Source organism: Typha latifolia, chromosome 1, assembly GCF_019914945.1.
Source record: "Typha latifolia isolate L0001 chromosome 1, TyphaL0001v2, whole genome shotgun sequence".
NCBI lineage: Eukaryota > Viridiplantae > Streptophyta > Magnoliopsida > Poales > Typhaceae > Typha > Typha latifolia.
In genome coordinates, this window is record NC_133086.1 from 346,822 (window position 1) to 365,941 (window position 19,120).

General features: G+C 38.3%; 2 protein-coding genes across 2 annotated transcripts; one reads left to right on the forward strand and one right to left on the reverse strand.

The window, feature by feature from the left end:
* Positions 1-84: 84 nt before the first annotated feature.
* On the reverse strand, positions 85-2,998 carry LOC140780457 (serine/threonine-protein kinase 54-like). The gene is made up of 7 exons (XM_073126030.1): positions 2,480-2,998; positions 1,991-2,359; positions 1,645-1,766; positions 1,215-1,417; positions 963-1,137; positions 623-757; positions 85-464 (listed from the first exon to the last, which is right to left on the reverse strand). The coding sequence occupies exons 2-7, from the start codon at positions 2,313-2,315 to the stop codon at positions 258-260; spliced, it is 1,167 nt and encodes a 388-aa protein (XP_072982131.1). The 5' UTR covers positions 2,316-2,359; positions 2,480-2,998; the 3' UTR covers positions 85-257.
* A 1,462-nt stretch (positions 2,999-4,460) lies between these two features.
* LOC140792681 (protein NETWORKED 1A-like) lies at positions 4,461-18,102 on the forward strand. The gene is made up of 10 exons (XM_073143812.1): positions 4,461-4,559; positions 5,293-6,666; positions 7,131-7,166; positions 10,117-10,163; positions 10,853-10,912; positions 11,007-11,112; positions 12,087-12,431; positions 12,540-13,987; positions 14,243-16,219; positions 16,598-18,102. The coding sequence occupies exons 1-10, from the start codon at positions 4,475-4,477 to the stop codon at positions 17,729-17,731; spliced, it is 6,612 nt and encodes a 2,203-aa protein (XP_072999913.1). The 5' UTR covers positions 4,461-4,474; the 3' UTR covers positions 17,732-18,102.
* The last annotated feature ends 1,018 nt before the right edge of the window (positions 18,103-19,120 follow it).

The window sequence follows — 19,120 nt, forward strand, 5'->3', positions numbered from 1 at the left end:
ATTCAGACATCCAGATTTGCCTTGTCACAGTCAATCACCACCATCATTCCACAGTAACGTTTTAGCCCATAGAATAATGGAGCATTATTGATCTCAAAGGTAAAAGAAACATATTCAGAAACAAGTTCACATATAATGACCAATGCGTAGCATCCTTTCGGCCATATAAAAATGAGACACAAAAGGAATAATAGTTGAATCGCATTGGAACCCCCTTTTATCTTTGTAGCACTATCTAAGTGAGTTAACAAAATGTCTTATGGACCACGAGTAGCTCTGAAACAGAAGCATCCGCCAGAGTGATCCTCAGGAATCATACCACCACCGCGGCTGGTGTCAATCGCCTCCAAGAGCTTCACAACTTCATGCATCTCTGGTCGTTTATCAGGGTCTGAATCCCAGCATTTCCTCATAATATTTGCCAGCGGATTAGGACAGCAACGGGGTATTTCCGGGCGTAAGTCCTGCAACAAAGATATTAAAGTCGATTGAAGACTATTATCCTGATTGAGATATTAGGAGAATTTGCTATGTTAAGTTGATAGATGTTTATAGATGAACAGGAAATTCAGCTACATGGAGAAACAAGAGGGGGGTATAAGCTACAGCAACAGAGAATTACTCGTCGAACAACAGCTGAGGATACTTCAACAAAGCTGAGATCAGGGTATGGCAGATCGCAGCAGTATATCTCCCATAAGCATATGCCAAAGCTATAAACATCACATCTTCTGTTGTATGGCTTGCCCTCCAGAACCTACAAAGGCTACGTTGTTAGTCTGCCTAAATCTGCCGCAAACCTAAGAATAATTTCGTCAGCCAATTTTACAAGACGTTATTGCAGAAAACTGAACAAAGTTAAAAAAAAAAAAAAGAGCAAATTGAATGGATTTAAGATGTATCATTGTCTTCCAGCATCTGCTTTCCAGAAAGAAAACTTGACGAAACAAAGGAAATAGCACCTCAGGGGCCATGTACCCAAGAGTACCAGTTTCACCAGTCATGTCCTTAGGATTCTGTGCCTCTACTCGCGCGACACCAAAATCAGCAATTTTGAGAGTTCGATGACTATCCAGCAGCATGTTCTCAGCCTTAACATCACGATGCACGATCTTTTTGGAATGTAGATAACTCAATCTGGGGAATTAAAATAAAACACTTAAGATTTTATTTTGCCACTAAAGCAAAAGCACAATCACAACATAGAAGCTCACCCTCTTGCAAGGTCCAAAGCTAATTGAATCACAGTCTTATAAGCAAGTTTGTTTCGCCGATTTTTAAACAAATACTGCTTCAATGTTCCACCAGCAAGATACTCAACAACAACACAGCATGCTCTGGCTGGAAGAAGAGAAGTATAGCCATCACTTGCTTGTGGAATCTTCAGATCAGATGTTCCCATTGATGCCCCAACAAACTGCAAAAATTCATGCTACTCATCAACCTAACCGATGAAACGAAGAAAGCAGCAATGACACAGAAGAAAGTGACAGGTTTTATTCCCACCTCCATATTGAGATTGGACCTTGAGTTAGTGAATTAGTGATTAAAAGACAATTGTTTCCGATAATATGGCTCTAAATGAATTCTTGTATCTGAAATAGAATCATGTCATATTTCTTACTAGTCTGCAGTAATTCCTACCCTTGTAACATTTGGATGGGAAAGCTTATGCCAAACAGCAACCTCCTGCCGAAATGATGTTCGAAGAGCAGCTGTTTCGGCATCATTGGCAACCCCATCTTCTCCCCAGTCCAATAGTTTAACTATAATACAAAGAGGAATATCACCGTTATGGAATGCAAGCTGAGACATAAAGAACTACACATGCATGTGTGGAAATTTAATATTGCAATACATGGACTAATTTATGAAAGAGAACTAGCTTCATAACTGGGTAGAGAATGTAAAAGTGACGCAAACTCGGAAATGGTTCTATAACAGCAGAATGCAAAATAAACATACTGAGCTTTCAAAATTTCTCGAGTACCTGCAACGTCCTGGCCATCATAAGTGCCTCGATAGACAGTACCAAAAGTCCCTTTTGCAACAACGTACCTTATGTCCAGCTTAGATAGATCAATTTCCCATTCTAGATTAAGCTTCTGAGAAGCACTCTTTTCCTTAATCCACACCTTAGAGAATGTCTTCTCCAGCTGTATATCCAAGCTCTTGAGATCAATCTTATCGGCTCTAACATACATGTCCTTACCACTGGATCCTCCAAGATCCTTCAGTTTAGAATCTGCTCCTCCCTTCTCCATCTTGGCTACAATTCCTGCGCTCCCATTCTCCTCTGCCCTTCTTATATCCATGGAGTATTTACAAGAACTCTACAACCCGTTCGATTGAGGAAGATCTGTGATACAAAATTTCGTCGATTCAACTCTTGATCGGACATAGGGCAATAAAATTTCAATGCCCACCAATGATAATTCAACGTGTAAACGTCAAAACATCAAAATGTAAGTAAGCTTACGTTCCAAGATGCCGCCTTTCCGAGGACAGAAAGATTCTTATCCAGTGTGGTGAAGAAAAGATTGAAAATAAAGAAACGGGGATTTCACTTCAAACCCAGAAATGGGAACGTATAGAATCAGACTCGAAAAAAGAGGAGGGGGAAGAGTAGTAGAGAAGGGAAAATTAGGGAAGTTGATCGATGGGGAATTAAATGAGAGGAGAGATAGGAAATTGAGTGGAGGAAACGGCGCGAGATTTCTGCCGTAAACGTAGTATTCCATTGGCGGGAAGGAATCAAGGAGAGAAAAACGCCTAATTTTGGAGACAATACTTTTCTTTGACAAATCATAACCCCCTCGGATTCCTTCTATTTATTCGTGTACTCAGACGTGGGTTGGGTTGGGTTGGGTTGGCCTCAAATTGTGATACAATTTTTTCTGAGAATTTTTAGGCCCAACTTCTCAATTGGAGGCCAAGCCTCGTTGTCGGCCCAGGCTCACCACGGTCTGGTTTTTTTTTTTTGACTCTTTTTTCTTTCTCTTCCCTTTTCAGTTTTAATAAATTAAAATAATAAATTTGGTTCCTTGTTGTCATATGAGCTGTTTCTGTCACTATTCTATCAGATAAATAATAACATATTAACATCATAGGAGAATTTGTCATATAACCTCTTTTTTTTTGGAGAAATTTGTCATATAACTTTCGCATTTCTAATCGGAGATCCTCCCACGTTACAGTATAGATGTTTTCTGGAATTTTGTAGCATATCGTATCTATGATAAAGGTACACTATTCCATTTTTCTCAAACAAATGGTGAAATGCAATTAAACACTTCAAAGGGCTTCTTTGTCTTCTCCATCTCTCTCTTTCAGAACAAAAAATTTGAGTGTCGATGATGAAAGAAGGACAAAATTATAAACCCAAAACGAGAGAGAGAGAGAGAGAGAGAGAGAGAGAGAAACCGTGCAAACTTGCACTCCGCTCGACTAAGTCAATGACAGCAGTAGAGATAGAAGCATTCAATTTAAAAAGTCCAATAAAAATATTTGCCTTACTCATAGCCAGACATGTGAGGCAAATTTTTAATCGCAGAACCCAGTAAAATCTTTCCAAGGTTTCACCTTCCATTGTTGTTTCGTCTGGTTCTCAATTTCCTGTGTGTGCTTTCCTCTTGGCCAGCACCAAAGACACATAAAACAGGGAAGATAGAGAAAGGGAGAAAGATTGTTGCAAAAATGGGGTGAGAGGTGATCGTGAAAGGCAGCTGCTTGTCCGAATCCCAAGTCGTTATCTTGGCCGATGGTATGCTTCTTTTCCATAAAGATTGGATATTTTTCCCCTTCTGACTTCATTGCGAGCTTTTCTTCTGTAGTTCATTTGTGATAAGAAAGACTCATTGGTTTTGCTTAGAGAACTTTAATGTTAATCAGTTGCAGTGAATCCAACTTCTTTGTTATTCTTGATGATTGAATAATGGTGGTAATGGTTGTTGAGATCTCGATTGGCATCAATATGTCACCAATTGTTTTTACTTGAAAACTGAAAGGAGAATCATAATAGAAAACAACGAGATAGGAAGTACAGAAGAGAAGTGACCAGGGATATGTTAATAGATATGTTAATATTGTGCTTAACCACTTTGTTTGTTTGTCCATCAAAAGAAATTTATGGACTTTTTGTTTTCTTGTTCCACTTTCTTCACCCATTTAAATTGTCTTCACTCTGCATTTGGTATGCGAACAAAAATACAGAACCTTAATGTGACTTATTCTCCTCCTCCAAGGTTTCTCTGCCATAAATCTTTTTTTTTTCTTTTTTAAATCTTTGTGATCCTTTGAAATGTCTTCTGTCTTCTTTATTTGTCATTGGATATAAATTAACATCTAGTAAATGCTCACATCAACAGAGTTTAGCTCTTCTTGTGGCTTGGATCTATCACTTAATTCCTGACTGGTCCAAACCGGATTGTGTCTGCCATTCATAACAGATTGTTTAAATTGCTTGGTCGGAATCATGGCAACTTTATCACATTCCGAATCAAGACGCCAGCACTCATGGAGCCCAAAGAACTCCAAGTGGCTTCAGGACAATCTTACAGGTATTCGGCCATTTCATCCTTCTTTTTGGTGTCTGAGTAATCTACGATGTCCTGACTAATGTGTATAAAGTTTGAATTGATTTTTTTCCCATCTTTCTGCAACGATGTTTCTCTCTGCATATTATCTCAAGCAACACTACTCTGCATTATTATAATGTTTCCTTATTGTAAAAGTGCACTCAATAGGAAAAATAATGTTACTTGAAGAAAAGAGATAAAAGAGGCACAAAACGCCCGCCATATCTTAATAACGCTTGCTTAGATCACTTCTCAGTAATAAGGACAAGCTGATAATTTGGTATCCCCTTCTGTCATTTGCTATTATTGCTTTATTGGGAATTTTTGTTGGCCTGCCTATTCGAGTGATAAATATACTTTCATAAAGAGGTTCATTAGTCACTTGTTGAGAAGGAGTCCAGTAATAGCAAAACATACTAGATTAGGTTGTGTTTGGTAGAAGAGACAAGGTTCAATTTAATGAAATAAGATGGACTAATGTAGCTTAATTCTCTAACTTCTTAATTAAAAAAAGTAGTAGATGAGCTGATGATTGTCCTACTTCTAAAATCTTTCCTTTAATCCAGTTGAAAGTCGAAAAGGTTAAGTACATATAAAATTTAGTGCCTTCTCTTGGGAAATATTATTCAACATTGTGAATTTAACCCAAGTTATTTCTCTTTTATCTACTGGATGGTCTTCTCAGAAACTAAAAGAATGCTCTTTCCTGATACAGATATGGACAAGAAGGTTAAAACAATGTTCAAACTGGTAGAAGGAGATGCTGATTCCTTTGAGAGGAGTGCAGAAATGTACCATAAGAAACACCCTGAGCTTATGAAATTAGTTGAGGAGTTCCACCGAGGATACCGTGCTTTAGCAGAAAAATATGATCATGCAACCGGAGCTCTTCGTCTGGCTCATCGAACTTTTGCTGAAGCATCTCCAAATCAAATCCCAGCTTTGCATGATGAGTCACCATCCAGTTCTTCTGGCAATGAGGTGGAGCCCCACAGTCCTGAGAATGAAATGCCATCATCAAGAGAGGTTAAAGAGAAAGACAATCTGAATAATGAGATAAAAGGTCTACAAAAAGAAATATCTTGTTTATCAACAGAGATTCAAAATCTGAAGGACCGAATTGCGTCAGAATCTGAACGTGCTGACAAAGCTGAAAGTGAAGCCCAAAGCCTCAAAGACAAACTCTTGCATATATATTCCGAGAAAGACGCAGCTCTTTCTCAATATCAGCTATCCGCCGAGAGATTATCTAATTTGGAGAATCTACTCTCCAACACCCAGAATGACTTCAAGAAGCTCACTGATGATATGGAAATAGAAGTCGAGAAGCTAAGTAATGCTGAAAAGCTCAACCATTCGCTACAGTTGGAACTGGATATGTTGGAGCAGAAAGTAAAGGTGCAGGAGCAAGATCTTAAACAAAAGCAAGAGGACATAAAAGATGCTGAGAACAAACACAACTGTATGGATCTTGAGATATCAGTTCTTATCACGCTTCTAAGGCAAATAGGACTGGATGTAGCAGATCTAAGATCACAAAAATGTGTTCTTGAGCTGCAACTTGAGAATAGAGTCAATGAATTGTCTGATTTCCAGAACAAGAATCACGAACTCTCTGGGATGAATGAACAACTAAGGCAAGGAGTACAAATAAGCAACCGAAGGGCACAAGTATTGAAGTCTGAAATGGAGGTTCTAAGTGGAAAATTGGAGGACTTACAAGAACGTTACCAGACATCACAAGATGAAATTTGCAGCTTGATTGAGAAAAATCAGTCCTTGTCAAAGGAATTCTGTATTTTGATGGCAAGATACAATGGGCTGGAAGAAGAAAACAGCACCCTCATTGCAGAGGGAATGATGCTGGAACATCTATACTTGTTCTTCAGAAGTCTTAACAATGAGAGAGCATCAGAGTTCCAGTTGATTAGCAATGAGATGGATGCTCTTCATTTAGTCATGAATGACCTTGACCATAAGGTCAGCGAACTGAGCAGAAAAGATAGAGTGCTAGAATTGGAAAATATGCGCGTCAAGCAGTCCGTTGTTCACTTGGATGAGCTCTGGACTCGATTAAATCTGCTGATCTGAACATAATTAGATATGTTTGTCAAGAGTTGAGCCTTGAAAGCGAAAGTTGACTGAGGCTGTTGATAAAATAGTATTTTCAGCTATCAGAAGCAAACAGAAAAAAAAACAAATATTCAGTCCTTGTAAGAGAAGAGCATAGAATTGTGCAAAGTTGAGGCTCTTCGGCTAGAAAATAAATTCTCCAGATTATCTGAATGGAAAGCCCACAGGGATCATGAGATTGAGTGCCTTCAAGAAAATGAGGTGCTGAGGATAGATTGATAGACTGCAGGAGGCTGGAGGTCTCATAAACGGAACAGAGCATCTGACATGTCAACAGCAGAAAGAGAAAGATATTGGATCAATGTGAAAGAGAAATTCTAAGCTACGTTTTTCGTGGATCTTGAGCCATAAAGCTTGACTACCAATTCTTCCTGGTTTGCTTAGACTCAGATAGATCATGTTAACTAAATTATGGCTCAGCTGAGCATTATGGTCTTCGCTGTGCCACGGCGTCAGGTAAGATTGTCCAGAGCTACATGTATTCCTACCGATAATTTCATCGTGAAGGTCAGCATTAATCACTGATAAAAGAGTGAACTTCAAGAAACATTTCATGGAGAGGAGAACTCATACCGGTGGACCTCCTCGTTTTCTTGATCATGGGATTGCAATTTTATAGAGACAAAGATTGCAGAAGGCCCAGACCGAGCCCAGGGGACCAAGCTCGTCTTGCTTCAATCTAACCTTAAGAGACTGGAGCCTCTCCTATTTCGGACTAATGCAAATGTAATTTTGATAGTAATAGTAAAACAAATTTGTTTGAGTTCTGACAGAATTATCAAAACCCATCACTTCTTTCGTTTGCTGTTCATGATTTCTACAGCTAGATTAAACAACTAAGCATTATCAACAGCAGACAAGAGAGATAAAAGAACCGACCAGATTGGTTGTTATCCAGAAATCTCTCCTATCATTAGGTCACAACAAATCTACAATGCTAAAAGTTTTGCCGTAGTTTTCCTTGTATTCCAGGCGCAATAAAAGTTGTTTAAGCCCCCACTTCGTTATCCAGAATCAATCAAGCATGTTGCACGCATCATGGTGATGTGGGTTCGCATTTTGGTCCGCATGTCAGGCCACAAAAATTCTGTCTCTTTCTAGCCGAAAGGTTACTTACTCTTATCAATACTCCCAACTTGATTCCTGCTGACGTGTACTGCTTCTCCTACCCAACTACCATTTAACTCCTCGAGGTTGTGGTGATCCCTACGAACGAATTAATATCTTGGCCAGCACGAAGATGCCATAACTACTCTACTCATGCATGTAACACCGCAATGGTATAATCTATAGTAAAATCCACTTCACATAGAAACTCTCAATGCTTAATAAGATTAATATAGTCGTACTTGGTACATGCATCTAATTGAAGTCAACACATATATACTCAAATCCATGAGCTAGAGTATGTGTATCCCGGTGGCTCTAAAGCGGGTTACATTAGCTATTAAATATTTATATGGCAGATCCAGAGGAAGACGTGTTGCACATAAAAGAGATGCTTAGAATATATGATTTCATATATACATATGTATATATATATATTTGCTAGCTGAGGCAGCCCCCATCACCTGGCACAAGAAAGTATGGGTTCGAACCAGCGATTACACCTTAGCTACGTCTTAATCAGATGGTTATATTATTAACTTGTTATAATTTGGTGTCATTAATGTGTATAATTCCGTGTCAAAATTGTCATCTCCTCTCCGCACTTATTATTTTGACACAAGACAATGAAAGAGATGTTGGGGAAGTGATGATATATTAGAGAATTTTACCACACGGTGTTAGTTTCTGCATGCGACTCACACCAGAAACGTGGGCACGTGAGATCCTGCGTGGGCCCGACTAACTTTAACCGCGCGCCGACGGCGCCACCGCCCACCTTTCGAAATTCCACCAGAGGATCAATTCAGTTGTCAAACGCCCAAGGTATTGTGCGAAACTACCAAATTGCCATCCTTGAGATTTTAAGGAGTACAATAATAATATAATAATAAAATTCTCTTCTACTTGGTGGAGAAATATGATTATGCTCCTCCATTAGTCTTAGAAGAAGTCCAAAATGTAGTCTACACAATAAGGTACCAAATTTGTAGCCTATCAATTGGGAAAGAGCTTGTCCAAATTGACCAGCTCAATTAGGTTGGGGAACTTCTCTTCAATACGAAAATCCAAATGCTCGAGAATATTTCTATCAAGTAGTATCTTTTTGTGATATTATTGTAGGGGTATCTTTTCTTCATTTTATTTTCATTTAATAATTATAGTGGGCTAGAAACCAGGGGTTCCAGTTTCAAGGACTAGATTGTAAATAAGGCTAAGTTGAAGGTCCCTTTTAAGCAAAGACAGCACAAGAAACAAACAAAATTGCATCCGTGGGGCATTCTAGTAAATCAAACTATACTGAAGCCTCTTTGATGATGGCCCCACTCTTCCTCAAGGAAAGAAATACCCCGAAAAAGGATGAGAGAGAGGAAAAAGGAAACCATGGAGAGTTGCATTCCTCTTGGTCAAATCAACGACAGTAGTAGAGATGGAAGCATTCAATAGAGCCGTTTCCCTTAGGCTTATCTTTGCCTTGCCCATTGCCAGACCCATGAGACAATTTTAATCTCATATATGATCATATCTTTCGCAAAGTCCAATAGTTCCTGAGAACCAACAATATATCCAAGATTTCACCCTTCTTTCGACGTTTCGTCGCCTCCTGCTTCTCCGCCGCTCCTCCTTTTTCCTGTGTGCAGCCTCTGCTTGTCTCTTGCAAACACGAACAGAGGCAGAGAGAAGAAGAGATTGAGAGAGATTGTTCCGAAAATGGGGTGAGAGATGGACGAGAATAGCAGCTGGGCTCCATCATGGCGGCTGCTTATCTGATCCCCCCTCGTCTTCGTGGACGAGATGGTATGTTCCCCCTCTAAAGATTTGATCTTTTTCCTTTTTTGGTGAAAACCCAGTTCTTATGTTTTTTTTTATTGAGATATTTTTAGTCGTTTATTCAGGTTTTTCTCTGATTTTTTATTCCAATGGTGGTTTGAAGCTTCTTGATGCAAAGATTTATTAGCTTTGCTTAAACAATCTTATGTTCACCAATTGGACTGAAACTAACGTTTTGTTCTTCTTAATGGTTGGCTTGGTTGACTCTCGGTTGTAATGGGTTGTTGAGATCTCGATTGGCAGAAAACTTATTAACTACTTTTAATAATAAAAACGGACCATATTGTCTTCTTCCTCATCTGTCTCCTTGCATGTGTTTCTTCTTGGACATTGGCTTTAATATAAGCAATCTTCTTTTATAATGCCAAATCAATTTTTCTTTCTTTAATTAAATTGTTTGTTTTAACTCGTCCATTCTTCCTGCAACAGTCGGAATCTTTTCCAGTAAGGAAAATAGGAATTTGAGCAGGATTGAGTCTCGCAATTCTGATATATATTCTTACTGCCAATTTCCTGGTAAGTTTATTTTTCTCACTACCTTAGTAGATGCCTTTTCTTAAAGCATGTTCCTGCTAAAATCCGAACCCAGGAATATCATATCATCATCAGTAGATTATTTAGTACATTTTCAGTATAAAGAAACTAGATAATTGAGCTTAATTCCACCATCATCCACATTATTTTCATTGTCGCCATTTTTTTTCTTATTAAAAAAATCAATATAGAAAGCAAGGAGAAATCAAAAGGACAAAAAAAGTTCCTCTAGGAAGTAATATTGATAGAAAATAACAGCAGACAAATAGTCAAGGACATGCCCGTAGTGTGCTTAAACCACTTTGTTTATCAATCAAGAGAAAGTTCTCAACTTTTCATTTCCTCTGTAGTCTGTACCTTTTTCACTTTCTTCTTTCTTCTCTCATTTTTCTTCTCATTTCATTTTTTTAATGTTTTTAAACAGAATATAAAAACTTAATGTAGCTGTCGAAGTTTTGAACTTCACTTTTTCTGGACATGGCTGACGACTAACATGTAAATTTACTTTGTAATAATATTTTCTAGTATTTTATGCTTCCTGAATCAGATCTTCAGATATATGATTTTTATGTTTCTTTCCCTGAATCTGAGAATTTCTTTTCCTCCTTCATAAAGATGTTTTCTTGCTGCTTTCTGACATGTCTCCTCTGTCATACATGGCTATTAATCAGAGTGGCAAGTATGGGATTTGGATTTCACGATCAGATACAAGATTAGTACATCTATTAAATGTACACATCAATAGAGTGTAGCTCTTCTTGTGGCTTGGATCTATCACTTAGTTCTTTGTCGGCCCAAAATTGATGCGTTTATAGATCAAAACAGATTGTTTGCTTGCTTGGATTCATGGCTACTTCATCACATTCTGAACTAAAACGCCTGTACTCATGGAGCCCAAAGAATTCCAAGTGGCTTCAGGACAATCTTACAGGTAATAGGCCATCTCACATTTTCTTTCTTATATTTGAGGATAGGTTACATACTGAGTGTTGTGCATAAACCATAATGTTACTGATAAAAGAAGTTTGGAAGAAGTGTAGGACTTGATTGTCAGATATAGTTTTTATAAGTTGGAACTTTCCATTTGGATGCTGGCAGCTGATTGCAACTTTTAGTAGTGGTCATTGTTTATGCTTCATATTCATTTCTCTCTATTTTTCTCCATGTAGAACAAATATCTTTAGTAACTGGCTATCTGATAGAATCTGACCTGGCATTGAATCATGTAAGTAAGAGAGAATCCAACTAGAGCAAGCAAATTGACTCTTCAGCATCTCATCATTATTGAGTTACCTACATCATGTGTCATGCGATGCTAAGAGTATGACTGCTGAAAGATGAAACTCTAAAATAACTTCTATTTAAATCTTTGAGGAGAGTGACCAAGGGTAAAACCTTTAAATTGTCATACTGAAAGATACTTGAACAGAAGATGCTTTAGGGAGAATGACGGGAGGAATGTGAGCCTGTTGACGATTACCTAAGATGGCAGCTGATCTGTCTGGCAATCGTTTATAACGACACATCTGATGTGTTGCATGATGAACTGCATATATTTAAAGAGCTTTGAGTAAACTTTCCAAACAGAAAACATGGCTCTTCAGCTCCAATCTATATCTAATTACTTAAAAATGAGAGAGATAAGTGGGGAAAAACCCAGTTATTCCAGTTCATAAATATGCAGTGTCAGATATAGAAGTGAACGCAGTTAAAATTGCAATTGATTGTTTATCAAGTTGCTAATGTTATTCTGATTTCAATGAAATACTATTTTTTCTTACAGTAATCTCTTATCTAGCTAATAGACTAGCTGACACTAAAATGCAACATGGAACTCGAGCTGTTTCTCTTTTATCTACAGAATTATCTTTCCAAAACTAAAGGGATGTGCTTTTTCTGAGACAGATATGGACAAGAAGGTTAAAACAATGATCAGAATTTTAGAAGGAGATGATGATTCCTTTGCAAAGAGAGCGGAGATGTACTATAAGAAACGGCCTGAGCTTATGAAAATAGTGGAGGAGTTCCACGGAGCATATCATGCTTTAGCAGAAAGATATGATCACGCAACCGGAGCGCTTCGTGTGGCTCATCGAACTATGGCTGGAGCATTTCCATATCACATCCCCTTAGCATTGCCTGATGAGTCACCATCCAGTACTGCTGGCAATGTGGAACCCCACACTCCTGGAATTCCTCCACCTGTTCGTGCACCATTTGGTTCAGATGATCTACAAAAGGATGCATCAGGTGTGTCCTCACAATCCCCTTCTATTAAAAAGAATGAGATGTATTCTGAAGAAACTGATGCTTTACCAAGCAGGAAAGATCTGAAGCAGTTGAATGAAATTCTTTCAGGTGGTGAAGGAACATCTCATGCAAACTTATCTGAAGGAAGAGTGAGAAAAGGCCTTAATATCCAAGTGGAAGGCACAAAAGGATTTGAACATAAACATCGCAAGTCCAAAGACTTCAGGAAACAAGAACCCAAGGAGAAAGAAGATCTGAGTGATGAGATAAGAAGTATGAAACGAGAAATGTCTCATTTATCCACAGATATACAGAATCTGAAAGACCAGATAGCATCGGAATCTGAACGTGCTAATAAAGCTGAAAGTGAAACCCAAAGTCTGAAGGACGCCCTCTCGCATTTGTCCTCCGAGAAGGAATCAGCTCTTCTTCAACATCAGCTATCCTCCAAGAGGTTATCTAATTTGGAGTATCTACTCTCTAACACCCAGAATGACTTCAAGAAGCTCACTGATGATATGGCAAGGGAAGTGGAGAAGCTAAACAGTGCTGAAAAGCTCAACCAGACACTACAGTTGGAGCTGGATATGTTAGAGCAGAAAGTAAATGTGCAGGAGCAAGAGTTTAAACAAAAGCAAGATGAGACGAAAGATCTCCACATTAGCCTAGAAGAAGAATTCCGGCAACGGATGGAGGCTGAAATGGCTCTCCTCTCTGTGGAGAAATTGTACTTCCAGTCTCAGCAAGAAGTGAAGAGGTTGATTTTAGAGATCCAAAAATTGAGTGAGCAGTTGAATGAGGTGGAGCAGAGGAAGGCGGACTTAGAGGATACAGTGTGCAAGATTAAGGAGGAAATTAATAACCTAAAGGAACAAAATGCCTCTTCTGACCTGATGATAGAAAATCTCAGAAGTGAAGTAAACTTGTTGAAGGAAATGAAAGAGAAACTTGAAAATGAATTGTGTTTCCATGTAGGAGAAAATGTAGATCTTCAGCAGGATCTGTTTCATCAGAAAGAAGAAAGAAATGATCTAGAACAGAAAGCCCAAAGACTAAAGGAGCAAATTGAGGGACTCACAAATAAGATTGAAACACTCCAGATGTTGGTAGAAGAGTTGCAGAATGGTAACATTGAACTGAAAGAGATATGCAGGAAGTATGAAATGGAAAAAGACCTTCTTTCAGAAAAGCTAAAAGATATGGAGAAAGTTTCTCGAAAGAGTAGAGTCCTGGAAAATTCTCTTTCAGATGCAAATGTTGAAATAAGATCTTTGAGAGAGAGGATAACAGCACTCGAAGCTGCATGGAAATCTCTCAACAATGAGATCTCCACACATATTTATGAAAAGCGTAATATGGTTGCCCAGGTAGAGAACCTTGTTCAGGATATTGAAAACATATCAGTGAAAAATTCCAGCTTGGAGAAATTGTTATCTGATGTAAATGCTGAACTCGACCTTTTGAATGCAAAGTTGCAAGACTCTGAAGAATCCCGCCATGTTCTCCTTACTCGTAACTCCATCCTGCTTGCCGAAAGGGATACTCTTCTCTCTCAGGTATAAGTTCAAGATTCATCCGCTCCTTTCAGTCCTGATTCTTATGACTGGAAGTACTTTTCTTTCTCTTAGGAGATCTATTTCCTTTTCCTTTTCCTTTTCCTTTTCTTTTCTTCATTTGATTGAGCATTCAGTTTATTAGTAGTTTGATTTTTTAGATAGTTTTTATTGGTAATTTCTTTTCTTATTAATGCTCTACTGAATTTGTTTCACAATTATTCTGAGCAAATCCTGATCCGCAAATTTTGTTTTCAGGTAGAAAGAACTACACTAGTTCTGAAAAACCTGGAGAGTAGGCGTGCAGAACTAGAAGAAGAGAACTCATCTTTATCTAGGGAGAAAGATCTGACACATAATCAAGTCAAGGAGTTGCAAGATGTGTTGAACTCCAGCAATCAAGAACATGGATTCATCCTGCGATCACATGAAATGAAGATCATGGCTTTAGAAAACCAGCTTCATTTTCTGCAAGAAGAAAACCATATCAAGGAGGAGGAGCTCAAAGAGGAGCAGCTGAAAAACATGAGTGCTTTGATCAGCATATTTGTTTTGGAAAAAAGTTTGTCTGACATGATAGACAAAAACTTAATTCTCTACAAAGAATGTCAGGGGCATATGGAGACATCTCAACTTTCAAACGATCTAGTTTTACAACTCAACAAGGAAGTTCTAAATCAAGGAAGAGAGCTACGATCTTTGTTGGAGCATAACGAGAAACTGAGAGAAGGGATTCACCAACTTACAAAGACACTTAATATCAGCAAAGAGATGGGACCTCCAGACGCAGTCAATGATGAATTTATCTTGCAGAGTATTTGGTTTGAAATTAGAAATATTCAAAATTTGTTAGCAGACACTGAGAACGAACACAATTATATGGATCTTGAGATATCAGTTCTTGCCACGCTTATAAGGCAAATAGGGCTTGATGTGGCAGATCTAAGGTCACAAAAAGCAGTTCTTGAGCAGGAACTTGAAATTAGAGTGAATGAACTGTCTGATTTGCGAAACACGAATTGTGAGCTGTTGGGGTTGAATGAAAAACTAAGGCAAGAAATGCAAACAAGCAACCAAAGTGAAGAAGTGTTGAAGTCTGAGATGGAGGTTCGAAGTGGAACATTCTCAAACTTGCAGGAAGCTTACCAGACATCACAAAATGAAATTTGCAGCTTGATTGAGAAAATTCAGTCCTTGTCAAAAGAGTGCGATATCTTTTTGGAGAAATACAATAGACTGCAAGAGGAAAACGACATACTCGTTTCAGAGGGTGTGATGCTGGAACATTTATACTTGTTCTTCAGAAGTCTTAATGAAGAGAGATCATCAGAGTTGCAGTTGATTAACGATGAGATTAATTCCCTTCATTTAGTCAAGAATGAACTTGACCATAAGGTTGGTGAACTGAGCAGAAAAACTAGAGGGCTAGAAATAGAAAATATGCACCTCAAGGAGTCTGTCATTTACCTGGAGGAGCTCACTACTCGATTAGTGATTTTAGATGTTGATCTGAACACAATTAAATATGTGTGTGAAGAGTCCACCGTTGAAATCGAAAGTGGAGAGAAGCTGTTGAAACAAAATGACTTAAAGCTATCAGAAGCAAACAAAAAGATTCAGTCCTTGCAAGGAAAGAACATAGAATTGTGCAAAGTGATTCAGGCTTTTCAGCTGGATATTGAAAGCAACAAAGTGGTTAAAGGAGAGCTTGAAAAGAAGGTTTCAAGTTTATCTGAAGAAAATGCTTACATGGATAATGAGATTGTGTGCCTTCGCCAAGCAAATGATGTGCTGCAAGGACAACTTGGTAGATTGCAGAATGAGGTTGGAGTTCTTGCAAGCAGAGAAGAGCATATGATATATGAAGTACAGAAAGGAAGAGACGAGGTGGAGCAATGTGAAAGAGAAATTCTAGTACTGCTAAGTGATAGCCTAGTTTCTGCAGCCCATGCAGCAGTATATGAAGAAAAAGTACTTGAGCTGTTGATGGAAGGTGAGAGTCTTGCAATAAGTGCAATGACCCAAAGAGAGATGCTGGACAAGGAAATCTCTTCAGTAAATGCGTATGCTGACGAATTGAAGAAAAATCTAATTGACAAGGAGGGAGAAAATATAGAACTGAAGGCTGATATGAATACTTGCTCATCTCTCATAACATTTTTGGGGGATCGCCTTGCTTCTCTGGAGGTAGACATTTTCTCACTATCAAAGCTTCCTGCATCAAAATCCAAACAGGTAAGCTATGTTTGTCTTTGGTGATTAGTAGCTCTTTCATGCATCATAAATCATGTTATGCAAGCAAAACAATTCAATTATTGTATAGTGGTGCTGTTTTTGTCTTTTAGACCACTGCATTTAGTACAAACATATTCAGATGCTCCACAGGTCTCGCTCATCATAGACACCCAGGTACAGGAGGTGTTAATAAAAATAGATTGAATTTGTAATTTTGGTCTTGTTCATCCTTAATTAGCCTTTTCCATTGGAAAGACTACTGTTTCTTCATTTGCTATCTCAAAGATGAATTTTATGCTCAAATTTCCTTGTGAGATATATTACCTGACCCAGCTAGGTGAAAATTTCTTTTTGACTCACTTAATCTGAATCTTTCAGGATATTTCTTTGGCATCTCAAAACTATGAGGAGATCAATATACTAAATAATCATCATGCCCCAGGGGCTCTCAAGTTGCAGAATTTCGTTTCCAAAGTTGAAACACTTCAAAAGGTGATAATAGATACCAGGAGTCTGTTAGAACATGAATTATGTGATCCAACTGCTGAGTTGGAATCTGCAAAAAGGTTTAGAGAAAAAGATGGCTTAGGTAAAGATGTTGATGAAACTAGTCAAGATGCAAATTTGCAAATGGATGATGATGAGATCTCCAAAGTGAGAAATGGGCAGATGATGAAAGATATTGAACTTGATCAGGTATCTAGTTCTTCGCCATATGATAATGGTATTGGTCTATATTCCCTCAATGAGGAGGAAAATGCTGAACTTGATGATCAGATGCTACAATTATGGGAAATGGCTGAAAGAGACTGCAACAACAAGAGAGGAGATTCATTGTCGGTTGCTGCCCAGCCTGACATAGTGGCTTGGAAGGAAGTGAAGAGTGAATGCCCTTCTTCTGAACTAGCAGCAGAAAAAGAATTGAGCATTGACATGGTAGAACTAGAAATTCCTAAAAGAGCTGCACAATCTCGGCAGGAATGGAGCAGAAAGGTTCTTGAAAGGCTTGCTTCTGATGCTCAGAGGTTGTCAACTCTTCGAACAAACATAGAGGAGTTGAAGAGGAAAACTGAGAGCTCCCGAAAGGGAAAGCGTCCTATAATTTCTGAGTACAATTCAATCAGAGCCGAGTTAACCGAGACTGAGGAAGCTGTCTCAGAGCTGATAGAAATTAACAGCAAGGCAAAAAAGAAGGCAGAATACTATTCTGCGTCATTTGATAGTGCAGCTCCCGAACAAGAAGAGACAGGTTATACCAGCAGAAGAAAAATATCTGAGCAGGCAAAGAGAGGATCAGAAAAGATTGGACGGTTGGAGTTGGAACTTCACAAGATCCACTATATCTTGCTGAAACTTGAGGAAGAGCATAAGAACAGAAGAACCAGAGTTCCCGAGAAAAGAGTTCGGGTTGCTCTGAGAGATTATCTCTATGGAATGAAAGAGAGCCATAGAGAAAAGAAGAGAAAGCCCCTATTTTGGTTCGTGAGGTCTAAAGGCAAGGTTGACTACTAACTATTCTGTATTCAAGGAGAAGACTCTTTGGAGCTACATCTGCCATCTCCTTGGTACATACCCAAACTAGTGAAGAACAAAAAGGTTTCAGCTCGTACATGCATAATTTGTGCCAATAAGCAATAGGTGATAGATGAGATATATCCGGTGAAGATTTTTTGAGATTTCTGTTTAAGAAATGTATATCCTAGGCTCGATAAAGTTAGAATGAGCTGATTTTATTTTTCTTTTGCCTTTTCCCCTATTCTCAGATATTGCATTCAGGGTGTAATGTAAACTATCATGTCATTGTTCAAAGTTAGACGAATACAATGCTGATGATGCAGCTGTAACTTTTATGATTTCCAAATGCATGAAATTCTTTAGTTCTACATGCTTCAATTGACATGAAGGATGCTGGTGCTTTCATTCCAACAATTTGACTTTAGTTATTAGACTTTTGATGAGTTCCACAGAGTTTATGTGATCTACACAGAAAAATCAAGTGTGAATTAACAGCAACGACTCAAAAATATGTGGAACGAAAAAATAAATCAGATGTAGATTGGTGAGTGTAAAGTCCATCTTTTATCAGATGTAAGCAGGAAAAGTTTTGTATTCAGAAAATTAGAGCCAGAATAACTTGGCTTGTAGATCAGTCTGCGGACTTATTGTAGTCGAATCTATCAACTCCAATTGCCAGGAGGTAATTGGGTCCTTTCCATGGCTTTAGTTCCACTGTGACAGCTTCATGCACTGACTTGGTTTGGATTCAACTTGATTCTTTTGATTTTTTTTATTTTCCTGACAGAAAAACTGATCTTTAATATTATGTTTGAGGTGTTCATGTCACCAAAGTAGTTCAATCCTATCACATCTTCACCGAAAGGGTGTTTCTTTAGGCAAAATAAATCAATCCCAAAAAGCGGCCAATTTGATGCTTCCTTTTAGCTTCTACGGCCAGGAGAAGTGAAAGAGACTGGATAGAGAAACCTGCAAGTTAGCCATATTCTATGACCAAAAAGCAGCATAGAGAAACCTGCAAGTTGAAATTTTTTCATCTTCTATCTGTTGGAAAGGAATCGGATTGTGAAACAAAGCCAGATTCGATTTCATGCCTGAAAGGGAATTAACAACTTGTTTGAGATTCTGTTATTCGTCATTGTTAGATAACCGATTGGCCCCAAAGTTTTAGCTGTTAGGTCACAGTCATCATAGGAGGTGTCATAGTTAATGTCTTGGTCAGTTAAGACAGCACAATTTATCAATCACCAAGGAGGATCTCTGGTCGGATTTGCTCTGTTTAATGTAATAGTTCTTATTAGTCCTGTGATTTCATTCAAAGCCTATTATTCTGTATCACTTTCTTGGATCACTAACTGTAATTAATATTTAATACACGATCAGATC

Bases quoted from the DNA above. Each gene is read 5' to 3' on its own strand.
- LOC140780457 (XM_073126030.1), bottom strand. From the start codon at position 2,315: ATGGATATAAGAAGGGCAGAGGAGAATGGGAGCGCAGGAATTGTAGCC. The intron at 1,418-1,644 runs GTAGGAATTACT...GAATTTTTGCAG, and splicing joins CCCATCCAAATGTTACAAGG to TTTGTTGGGGCATCAATGGG. The intron at 465-622 runs GTAATTCTCTGT...TCTTTGTTGCAG, and splicing joins CCTCAGCTGTTGTTCGACGA to GACTTACGCCCGGAAATACC.
- LOC140792681 (XM_073143812.1), top strand. From the start codon at position 4,475: ATGGCAACTTTATCACATTCCGAATCAAGACGCCAGCACTCATGGAGC. The intron at 12,432-12,539 runs GTGTGTCCTCAC...AAATTCTTTCAG, and splicing joins TCTACAAAAGGATGCATCAG to GTGGTGAAGGAACATCTCAT. The intron at 16,220-16,597 runs GTAAGCTATGTT...TGAATCTTTCAG, and splicing joins CTGCATCAAAATCCAAACAG to GATATTTCTTTGGCATCTCA.